This window comes from Enoplosus armatus, chromosome 15 (assembly GCF_043641665.1).
Source record: "Enoplosus armatus isolate fEnoArm2 chromosome 15, fEnoArm2.hap1, whole genome shotgun sequence".
NCBI lineage: Eukaryota > Metazoa > Chordata > Actinopteri > Centrarchiformes > Enoplosidae > Enoplosus > Enoplosus armatus.
Window position 1 is genome coordinate 18,836,142 of NC_092194.1, and position 11,769 is coordinate 18,847,910.

At 43.9% G+C, this 11,769-nt stretch overlaps 2 protein-coding genes across 7 annotated transcripts in view; both read right to left on the bottom strand.

Moving 5' to 3' along the window:
* Positions 1-143: 143 nt before the first annotated feature.
* On the bottom strand, positions 144-6,284 carry exd2 (exonuclease 3'-5' domain containing 2). 2 transcript variants are annotated; one of them, XM_070920507.1, is made up of 9 exons: positions 6,135-6,284; positions 5,862-6,026; positions 4,912-5,173; positions 4,674-4,795; positions 4,040-4,350; positions 3,775-3,881; positions 2,996-3,131; positions 2,171-2,539; positions 144-1,595 (listed from the first exon to the last, which is right to left on the bottom strand). In XM_070920507.1, the coding sequence occupies exons 1-9, from the start codon at positions 6,255-6,257 to the stop codon at positions 1,379-1,381; spliced, it is 1,812 nt and encodes a 603-aa protein (XP_070776608.1). In that variant the 5' UTR covers positions 6,258-6,284; the 3' UTR covers positions 144-1,378. The 2 variants fall into 2 exon arrangements, with proteins under 2 accessions (XP_070776608.1, XP_070776607.1); XM_070920506.1 differs by having other exon boundaries at positions 5,847-6,284.
* A 3,691-nt stretch (positions 6,285-9,975) lies between these two features.
* Positions 9,976-11,769, bottom strand: part of numb (NUMB endocytic adaptor protein) — a 37,220-nt gene continuing 35,426 nt past the window's right edge. For 3 of the 5 annotated variants that reach the window (XM_070920081.1, XM_070920080.1, XM_070920079.1), the window contains 2 exons: positions 11,424-11,561; positions 9,976-10,785 (listed from right to left, as the gene is read on the bottom strand). In XM_070920081.1, coding sequence (XP_070776182.1) covers positions 10,025-10,785; positions 11,424-11,561 — 899 coding nt within the window. In that variant the 3' untranslated portion in view covers positions 9,976-10,024. The remainder of the gene's footprint in view (positions 10,786-11,423; positions 11,562-11,769) is intronic. The other 2 variants (XM_070920083.1, XM_070920082.1) reach the window with 1 other exon arrangement.

The following is an 11,769-nucleotide window of genomic DNA, read 5'->3' on the forward strand; positions in this document are numbered from 1 at the left end:
ATGTTAAGAAAACCGCTTTTGTACTCATTTTTACAGACTATTTATTAAACTGTGATTTTGTAAGAAATAAAAAACAAACAGTGAATGTGGTTGTGTCTGTATGTGAAGATGTGGGTTCGGCAACAAAAACAAGTCACAGAGGATTAATATAAACATGACTTTTATTTTTTGTATCATTCACAATTTAGGAAATCTAAACAGCTTCAGGGCTTACATCCAGGAAAATACAAATAAAGACAAGCAGCTGTGTTGTAGATGAATTCATCACGCTCAAATAGATAAATCTGCCTCACAAAAGGGGGTTTAGTTTTAAGGTAATTTTCCAAATCACATTAGCGTTGGCACCTTTTGACTGTGTAGTTTGGATTCTGTAAAACGACGTCATAGTGAAACTGCTGTAAACTGAAAGGAGGTCATGTCCTGATGCTGTGACAAGTCTCCAGGCAGGTTTGGGGATTAAGAGGCTCATTAAAACATGAGCCATGGAGGTGTCCCAACCGTCGGGAGAATCAGCAGCAGGACATAAACATCAGGAGTTTTAATGATCAACTAAACCAGCCAACTTTACTGTGGTTCGTGTTTACTGTGGCCTCCGCCTGCAAAAAGAAAAATAAACAAAAACACATTCAGGGCCAAAGGCACCACACCAAACTCATCGTTTCAAAAATGGAACAGGGCAAAGATGAGATCTGATGTCAAGATGCTTCTGGGAAACTCGTCCTTCATCTATTGACTTAAAACAGACAATAGACTGAAAGCAGGTTGGAGCGCCAAATAATTTAAACTCATTAAAATGACCCTCTCTCTGCAAAGCAAGTCATTTATTCTCAGACTGATGGAGGAAAAAGCTGCTAACCTGCAGGGGGGGGGGGTCCATAAATTTGGGGGGAATTAAGAGCAGGTGCAGCTTTTTCTACAAATCAGGTTAAATTTCAATATTAATTTTCTTTCATAAATAATTCTATATTTTTCATGATAAAAACGTGGCCATATGTCCACCACGGCGTTGTGGAGTTAAGTGTTTTTTTCGATTCAGTGCTGGAAATCTTCTCCACACGAGTCTCTGCTCAAGTTCGTTTGGTTCATTCAGGATCCAGGTAGCAGCGTCCATCGCAGATCGAGTGTATTCAGTCACACACTCCTCACGGCCTCGTTAACGTCAGTGGGACCTTAACAGCCGCCACATGCTGGTGACATTTGGGTCCCGGCTGGTAGATTTGTTCAATCATTCGCTCACTAAATAAAAGCAATTTGGCTTGTAAAATTGACAGAGTGGCTGTGGAGGTTTCAGATCCAACCGGCACTTTGACCGACAGATGAGAAGATTGCGTTTCCTGTCCTGGTCCTGCTTGTGGTCCTTGCTGAGACTGACAGACGGTCAGTTGAGTTTGATGGGCAGGTCCTCTCCGTATTTGCGGAGGAACTTGCTGTGGTTGTGGTCCACGGACCAGAGTGGAGGGAGGTGGCTGGGCTGCATGGTGGTGAGGAAGTGTTGCCTCCAGCGACGCTCCAGGTCCATCAGGCCCTGCAGGCCCTGCTCTGCATGGGCTCGCACCACCTTCAGACCGTGAGGCACGTACGCCTCGTTGAAAATCCTTGAGGAGAGGGGAGCAGTCAGGAGGTGAGAGCAGAGTCTGTACAAACTGAAACTATAACTGACTGACTATAAGACTGCACGTAACCCAGCAGACGAACACGACCTGTCTGATGTCAACAGCTGAACGTAACTGTAAACTACTGACTTGAGTATTAACATTAACATTATTAGTATTAACATTAACAGTTAAACCACAGTGACCGCACAATCAGCCCCACAGATGTAAACTATTCACCTGAGCGCTTGGCTTTTATCTTTTCATGAGCCTCCTGACGCCTCTGTGCGTTTTAATTTATGCTGCAGTGCTGAAAATGTTCTCAGTACTTCACAATAAAAATATGTAATCTTAATGAAAGGTGCACAACAAGTTATATTTAGCCGAACAAGATGTTTGGGTACATTCACACTCAGTTTATCTCTAGAGTGTTTAAGTGTTTAGTTTGGTTCAGGTGAGGAAACATTTTTAAAACTCTAATGAGACCAAATAACCACACTGATGAAAACATTTAACTCAAAATAATAGACTGAGTGTTTAGTTTGAGTGTAAATCTGTAATGACACAGTGAAACTCACCTCGTCTCCAAACCGGCAGCCTGCTGCAGCGCCTCGTCCGTCAGCTCCTGCTCCTCGTTCACGTCGAGGAAGCTCTTGATCAAAGCTTGCAGCTCCTCTCGCCTCTGCTCCGGCAGTCCTTCCCCGGCGGTGAGCAGAGCCCGAGCCGCCGAGCGTACCCGCCGCCGGTCCGAGTCCTCCAGCATGCGGACTCCGTCCTCGCAGCCCTGAGGTGCCTCGAACTCTTCGGCCAGCTGCTGCTTCAGGAAGCCGTCGTGCACGTTTGAGGCGGCGTGGCAGCTGGTGCAGAGCAGCAGGATGTCGTGGGAGTTGTGGTCCTTCATCTCGGTGGGAAAATGCCGTCTGTACTCATGTGGCACAATGTTTTTCCTGTGGGACGTATGAATTAACCAGATCTGTTATGTAATTAAGCGTCACTCCATAAGGAAATAAACACAACTCTTAGCATTAAATTATGTTTTACTGTTTAAAAGCTGCTGCTGTCAGGAACATGTAACACAACTAACAGGGCTTTCACTTTTTTTTTCCACTTGAATAATTGTATCAGGACTACATCAGTTAATGTATTTATAATCCTCTTTAAGACCATCATCAAGCAAAAAATAAAAAAACACTGGTTCAAGCTTCTGAAACACTGATTCTGTTTTATATCACTGAAAATGGGCACCTGGACTTCAGGTTGGACAAAACAAAAAAACAAAACAGATTAGAGAAGAAATTAACAATCATTTTCTAATAAAGGAATGTACAGATGTTCCTAAGCAGACAGCTTTTGGAAAATAACCCCCTCAATTTCAGATGAATTCAAATAATAAGGAGTCAAACCTGATGTAGGAATCCGCTTTGCCGCAGACCACACAGAGATTCTCCTTAGCGGTGAGATAATAGTCCTGTTGGGAGTCGGGACGTCCTGACGGCTCAAACAGCAGCCTCACTACAAAAGGATCTTCACTCTGGAGCACTGGATCAGAAACACAGATGATGTAGATAATATCTTCAGAGATACAGACGCAGAATTAAGATTACTAGTTAGTCAAAGTGGAGCGCAACACCCCGTCTTCAGCAGACACGTTTCAGCCGCATTTCTTACAGATGTTGAATATCTTCATGTAACACTGACCAAGTGTTTTTAAAGCTTTAAGTCCATTTTATTTCTGCCTAAACGCGTACCTAAACTGAGTGTTTATTAGTATGCGAGTGCCTTTGAGTGCTTTTAGAGCTCAGCAGTACTTTCACCATGTGGCTGTTGTAGACAAGGTGTTCGTTGGACACAGCGGATAACAACATTCTTATTTCCTCAGATTGTGATGATGAATTTACAGTAAATTTAAAGCTACAACACACAAACCAGCTGCTGTGGGCAAAACAACTGACCAGCCAGCCACAGTGCAGGAAGTGAAGGAAGTGCATGGACCGGAAAGCTGCAGGAAGACAAAGAGCTGCAAACCTAAAATGTTCAGCAGACGAGACCATCTTAAGTTTTGAGTTTTCCAACCAAATTAATGAGGGATACATTTCAAAAGGCATGAAAGTTGCATGTTGTAGCTTAAAGTATCTTCTGACAATGTGTTTTAATGTTTACACGGTGGAGTTATCCAGTGTACCTCCTATTCCTTTATCTAGGTACCATTTGGCTTTCTTCTTGTCGCAGGTACACAGAGGCTGGCCGTCGGGAGCGTGGAGGAAGCAGTTATCATAGAGAGGAGACTTCCTGTAACAGACAGAGAGAGGGGTTACAGAATCACAATATTCACTCTTACGAAACAAGATCATACAACTGAAAACGGACAGAAGAGTGTGGAGCTGCCATCTTGCATTTGAACTTTTTATTAGTCCTGCAGGCTTTGATGGTGTGTGGTGCATCCTCACCTGGCAGAATAGCCCACACCCAGCGGTTTCCTCTTGTTATTCTTTCGAGGGTCTGGGACTTGCTGATCTCCAGACTCCGGGCTTTCATAAGTGGGCGGTTTCCGCGACCTCCGCCTCCTCTCTCCGTCAGATGCCTTGTCGTCTCCCTCTCCTCGGCCCCTGAAGGGCACGTCCACCAGGCCCTGGCAGCGGGCGGCCAACTCAGAGTAAGAACTCCCGCTGGAAGAGGCGGGACTGGCTTCAGAGTGGAGGCCGAGGAGATGGAGGAAGAGAGCGACGGACACTTGGGCATCTCTGGCAGCATAAGTCATCTGGAGAGAACAGATGACAAACATTTAGAGGAAAACAGGAACAGCATCAAGTAGCAAAGCAGGTAGAGCCGCCGCTTCCAGAAAGTAGACCAGGAGAGTTTACAGCCGCCCTGGTCGAGGAAGTACTCCAACTGTCAGTCACTTAACGTTCTCTATGGAGAAATTTAATTTGATTAGTAGAACCGGGGGCACCTGAAATAGCCCCCCACCCCCAACTTCACAACTTTATATTATCTTAAATTGCCAATCTAATCACTGAAGTAGATCTGAAAAATGGCAAATATGAAAAATGTGAAGAGCGCTGTAATACAATGAATCACCACCTGCTCCAGCGTCAGTTGATCTGCTTCCCAGTCACTGCAGCGCAGCTCCAGGGATTTATCCAGAGATACATTCAACAGATCTGCTGCCAGAGACTTCAGACTCAAGCCATTATTCACTGTAGCTAACCTGAAAATGGAGACAGATATTAAGAGGATCGCAATGTACATACATGTCACATCATGACAAACAAACAAACAAGAGGAAAAACTCTTCTGCTTTCCAACACATCAAACAGACTGTACCTTTGTCTTAAGGCAAGGTAGCGCAGGTCAACTGTACACGTCAGCGACAGACCGTAGTCACGCGCCAGACGCTTTCCATCTTCATAGCAACTGACGCCAACTTTCAAGATGTGTGGGTCTCGGAGGACTTCCATTAAGCTGAGAGGGAACGGCTGCTGGCTGCTGCGAAACGTCAGAAGCCTCACCAGGACACACAGACCTGAATATGTAGCCATCTGTAACAGGGAGACGGCAGAGGCTCTGCCTTTCACAGACACCTGCAACAGGAAACAGCAGCCAGGTCAGACAAACCATGAGAAATCTGAAATGTTAAGGAGGATCTTTAAAGGAAAGTTCCACCCTTCTGATAATCTTAACACTAGTAAATTGGATGTTAAATGCATTTTAGGAGTTGTTTATAATTGGCATTTTGCACCAGGCATTGCGATTTACTCGCGGGTGAATTGCATTGTGGTCTAGCAGGGATCTTCAATAGGACTGCAACTGACAATTCTTTATTATCAATTAATCTGTTGATTACCTTGATTATTTAAATTTGATTAATTGTGCAGAAAATAGCGAAAAAAAGCTCATCATAATTTCCTAGAGCGAATTTGACAGCTTGAATTTAGGGCTGCAACTGAGTCATTTTCATTCTTGATTAATCTCCTGATTATTTCATCAGTCCAAATCCTAAAGATATTCAAGTCACTATTGTATATGACAAAGAAAAGCAGCAAATCCTCACATCTGAGAAGCTACAACCACAGAATGTTTTTGATGGAAAAATCACAATTATAAAAACAAATTGCTGGTTAATTGACCAACTCTACTCTTCATTAAATGAAATTATCTCATTTACCTACAGGAGCAAAAAATACAGAACAGTGCTGAATCATTCAAGGTGGATTGTTCCTCTTCATATATAAAAACATGCAAAAGGTATCTTACGCCTTTGATCTTTACCCATTCACAGTCGAGCCCCAGCACAGGGAAGACTGACAGCTCCTTTTGCATCAGTGGCCAAAGCTGCTGCCATTCCTCTTCAGAGCTCACCATCACTGGTTTCACCCCCAGCAGCTGTTCAGATGATGGTATCTGCACAGGAGGGGGCAGCTGAGTGGTCTGACACTCCACAGCCTTGAACTCTTTCTCCACAAGATGTGGCGGTTGGGTGTATTGATGCTCCACGGCTGTAAACTCCTTTTCCACAGGACATGGAGCTTCCACAGGATCTGCCACCTTCTGGATGGAAGGCAGCCTCTTCCTTTTTGTTCGGTAAACTCGCCATATGAGCAGCCCTCCCAAGGTTGCCCCTAATACTGTTGTTATGACAGCAGCTAAAGGCCCTCGATGAGACATGTCGACTTGTAGTGATCTTCAGTTGGCTGAAAAGTGCAAACCTAGAGCCAAAAAACACACAAGCCCAGTTGCTCCTCAGTGGCCAGATCTGCACGTCCTAAAACAGTGCGTTTGTTAATAGAAGGTAAGTGATGTTTTACCCTTCCTGTGCGTCAGTGGGATCCCATGTAAACGTGGCTCTGTTTCAGGGATCTGGACAGGCACTGCATCTCTCTGCAACAAAAAAAGGCAACACGACATTTCAGTTAATTTATAAACAAGCAGTGACATTAAATCTTACCCTGTATTTGATATTATCCAACTGCAATACTTCTTGTTTTATATTTTAAATCCAGACATATTTAATAGAACAGATACACTTCTTATGAAACCATCATCATCCACAGGATATCATTGAAAGGCCTGGAAAAGCCTGGAAACCCTTGGCCACCTTCACCTTGATCCCTCACTAGTTTCTGTGAGTGAAACAGGAATTTCAGCTCTTGCAAGTTTGTAAATCATACTTTTATTGTATCATTAATTATTATAGCATGGTGCAACTATTGTATCTAGACACATTTTGATAGCAATCAAAGCTGTGACCTGTCAGATTCTGTAACACTGACGTCAGTTTAACGACATGAAGACCAAAGGGTGGCCCAGATCTTGGCAGGTGAGGTGTTAGTGCTGTGGAAATAGACAGATACACACTAAAGTCCTGTAACTTCCAGCTATCAAACCGTTAACCCTAACTAAATGCTATGGAGGACAGCTAACAAAGTATGTGATTAACAGTTAATAAGTATCTAATAAAGTATGATTTAAAAACGTTAGCATTCCTAATTAGCTAGGTCAAATAATTTGATGTAACACAGATCATAGGTCAAAAAAGTTGTATCACGTTAGCTAGGTCGTTTCGCCAACGCCAGCTAGCTACATTATGCTAATTCAAAACATAATATTGACAGCAGCGCTCGTTCAACTGAAGGCTGTTTCGTGAGTAAGTTGTAGGGTTCATACGAGTTCATCCACCTCAACACCGAGCTCTTGAGTGTGCCGTCATTCAACCGTTGAAGTTAACGTCAAGCCATCTGCTAGCTTAGCGTTGACTGTTTGTTGTGGCACAACAGCGTCAAAAACTAAACCGGGTTACCGTTTGGAAACTAGTTTTAAAAAGGCAAGACTGAGGAATAGTTTCTGCCATTATTCTGGTTAGTTTTTATCTGTTAAGGCAAGTTAAGCCAACGCCAGCCTGGTTAGCCAAACTACAGCTAGGCGGCTAACCTGCTAGCTCGTTACCTCAACGGCTTGTGCAGTCCGGCGTCCTTGGCCTGAAATGGATATATTACTGCACAACAGCAGAGCAGTACTTTTGTGTACTAGTATGTGCAGTTTGAGTCTTACCTTTACGTTTTTAAACAACACAACGCCAGTTTCACACACATGTACACTTGCTTTTCTTTACTGAACTGATCCATGTCTTCCGGGCTCTATTTATATCGACGCTGCTGCACCGGGGCGCAGCTCTCCAGCCAGCGCCACCTGTCGGAAGGATGGAATAACAACAGAAAAGACCGGTGCCACAGAGTCACTGCTGGGTCCAAACAAGACACAATTTGGTCCACTTGGACAGTTACATTGTTTTTATAATCTCATTTGTCTGAAAATATAATTTCATCCAACATGCTGCGGTGATGTTAATTGTTTAAGTGTAAAATCGTGAATTGTCAACAGAAAAGAAATCTACTCAGCTGTAACATTTCCCAGACCTTGCTATTCATTCTTCTCTTGATATTCATTCAGTACAAGTATATTATGCATGTGCTTGTACTAGGGCTGCAATTAAAAAGCATTTTTGCTATGGATTATTTGACCAATTGTTTTCTCAATTTAGTCTATGAAATGCAATAAATAATGAGAAAAATGCCCATGAAAGTTTCAGAGTCCAAGGTGACGTCTTCAAATTGCTTGTTTTGTCTGACAAACAGTCCAAAACCCAAAGATATTCAATCACAATCACATAAAACAATAAGGCAGCAAATTCTCACACTTGATAAGATGAAACAGTGAATGTTTGTCATTTTTGTTTGATAAATATATAAACATAGTTGCTGTTTACTTTCTGTTGATCGATGAATTGACTAATCCTTTTAGCTCTAGCTTGTACCCCAAGGAATAGTACCAGTTTCATTATCAATGTTAACAGGTTTCACTATACATTGTATACATTCAAAACATACACAACAATATTCACTCAAGAACACAGACCACTTTTTCCTCTACCACCATCAATTTATTCAATCTTTTAGCTTCAATATTTCTCCAAAGAAGTGGAATAAAGTAATGAAATAATTACAAAATGGAAAAATAGATCAGATAATAGATCATATTCACAGGTTTGATTTAAAAAAATAAAAACATGACAGAGAAATCAGACAGTGAGAGATGAAACCGTTTTATCTCCCTGTAGTTTTCTTGCTTTGCCGTCAGAACCGCAGCAGGCTAACGGAGGTCAGGGCAGGTCAGCATGCAGCTTCTCAGCTACTGCAGCACCACAACTGACTAACCCATGTTGATCAAGGTGACCTGTGAGGTCAAATCATCTACTTTAGTGCTTGTGCAAAATAAAAATTTAGAAATCAACTACTTAAAAAAAATAACAAGAGGTGGAGAAACAGGAGATGACACGTCCTACTGTGTTAAATAAAAAAAACAAGCTTGTTACCACACAAAAAGAAAAAAAATGACAATGAAGACAGAAGAAGTACTGATGTGTACTAAACTAGTAAAAACTGAGCACAGGTAAGAGAGGCAACCAGTTGGGCACCACCACCATTGCTAGGTCCACATTGATTGTTGCTGCAATGATACCCTATTTACAGTGAGATGCTTCACATCCAATCACAGGATGCAATAGACGGAAAAAAAGAGATTTTTCTTCAAAAATAAAACAAACAAAAAAACAAAAAAGTAAAGCAGCTGTCCCTTCACAAAATCTCTTTACATCACATTAAAAATTAGCACTGCTGTGAGCTGTGTGTACAGTATAGATTCTTTATAGATATATATATATATATTTATGTATAATATATACGGCCATTTCTTGTATACACGAACATGAACTCATTGTAGCTAGCCTGTGCCTTTGGCACGATTACTTACAACTCTTCTGTTAGATTCCAAAGCTATTTAAAATATACTTAATGCATAAAAATAAAGATTTTGGCATTGTCTCACTCTATTCTTCTGATTGGGAAGTTATTAATGAGAACTTCTCATCTGGAAGCTGAGTAGTCTCAGTGCTGCAGTTCCTCTGCCAGGTGAGGGAGGTCTCATCCTGTCAACAGGGGGCGCTGGGAGCTGGACCGAGCAAAGGCAGGCAGGGGACAGGAGCCACCACACCTGGGTGGGTGGTAGGGGGCCGACAGGGGGTGTGGCTCGGCACAGATATTCCACAGGGTAATGACGACCTTGCGCTCCACAGCACAAACAAAACAATACAGACAATGCTAATGAAATGCCTGGGGAGCGTCACCCTTGTTAACAGCAACCTGTTTTGTTTTTTTCTCCCCTCACTGCTGTGCAGAGTGCTGCTCCCTGCTGATTCACCTGTGGCTCTCCACTGTCTCTGTCCAGTTCTTTTCGGCCCTGCTGAGCTTGTCCACTGAAACCGAGATGAAGAGAGACAGGAGGACATTCTCCTCTCTTCTTTAGTCAATCACCCATCTGCTCCCTCAACTAGAGTGGCCTCCTTATTGTCCAGCACTTCCTAATCTCAAACACAGTCTTCAGAGCTGGATCTCAAAGGTCTTGTGCAGCTCAGTGGAGAAGGGATTTGTCGGGGAGGGTGTGGTGCGCTGGCGTGAGCGGCCCTCCAATGCTGCCCACTGGGCCTCAAAGGCATCTTGCTGCGGCTGTGGGGGTGGCTGGGAGGCTGGGGAGGATGGAGCGAGTTGGGATGGAGCAGCCCAGCTGTCTGCCCCGTTAAAGGTCACACTGCCATTGGATGGCTGGAGGGGAGCTGGGTTCACTGCGGTGTGCTGTGGTGGGGGTTTGATGAACGGGCTGACGTTGCCGACAGCCTGGGCATCATGCTGGGGTGTTGTGGAGGCCGGGACCAGGAAGGGCTGGGGTTGCGTGGCTGAGCCGAATACATTAGCCACCATCTGTGAAGGAGTGATGCCGACCACAGGCACGCTGGGCTGAGGAAACGGCAGCCCGTTCGGCATTGGGTAGGAGGCCGGAGCCTGAGCGTGGAAGGCGGGCTGGCGAGGGGGCAACATGGGCACGGCGGAGGGTAGAGGGGACATGAAGGCCACCGGGGGAACAGAGGGAACAGACGCCACTGGCATCGGCACAGGGGCAGTGAACGGCTGGGTGGGAGGCGTGGCAGCTGCCATGATTGGATTAGGCTGCGGGGCTCGGACAGACTTGGAGACTTCGTCTAACCACCGGTCTGCTTCCGATGGTGTACGTCTGTGGGAGGGCATGACTGGGGAGGATGTGGGGGGGACCACTATCACTGGAGTAGGGGATGACCAGTTACTTCCTGTTGGCAGAAAGCACACAGGAAGTGAGTGAATACACATCAAACAAACATTGAATTGGAACAGACACAGTATATCAGTCAGACAAAGAAATACTGATGAAGTTTAGAGTTGCAATAACAGTAAAGATTCATCAGTCCAGTTCATAGCGATTGCTGGTTCAAAGGAATAGTTCAACATTTTGTGAAATATGCTTATTGGCTTTCTGGCAGAGAGTTAAATTAGAAGATCGATATCATTCTCATATCTGTCCGTTAAATATAAAGCTACAGCCAGAAGTCGGTTAGCTTAGCTTACCTTAACATAAAGAGTGAAAACAGCTAGCGTGGCTCTGTTTGAAGGTAACGCACCCACCAGCACATCTAAAGCTCAGCGTATTTACCAAAATGTTGAACTATTGCTTTGAGAAAGTCTCAACTCATGAATCTCTTAATGTACAATGAAGGTACAGGAACTTGTCTTGGTGTCACCAACAACTTATTGACATTCAGTTATTGTGTCCTCATCTTCAAACACATGATGCAAGTATAAGAGGACCTTCAACTTTTACAATAACTCAAAGGTACATTGTAATGTCCCTCTCACTTATTTTTCAATTCAATAGTACACTCTCAGTGCACCCTATGACACACAAACTTACCTGGCTGTGCCGAGGCCGGGGCCCCTGCTGGGGTTTTAGCCCAGGGGTTAGTGTCTCGAGCAGGCAGAGCGGGGGGCAGAACTGGGGGGTTAGCAGTAGCAGCAGCAGCAACAGAGAAGGTGGGAGCTGTGCCGTTCACTACAGCAAATAAGAGACAGCAGCTAATACAAGCAAGCTTGTGTGTCGGGTGACATGGACCGATCTTTTGTTAGACATGCTCAATATTACCGTGCAGTTAATTAGCTGTCTTAACGAGTGTTAATCACAATAAATGTTACAAACGTAGTTATGAGAAAATATGAGCAGGCACACATTCACTAACTGCAAATTTAAATTGCAAGCAGCA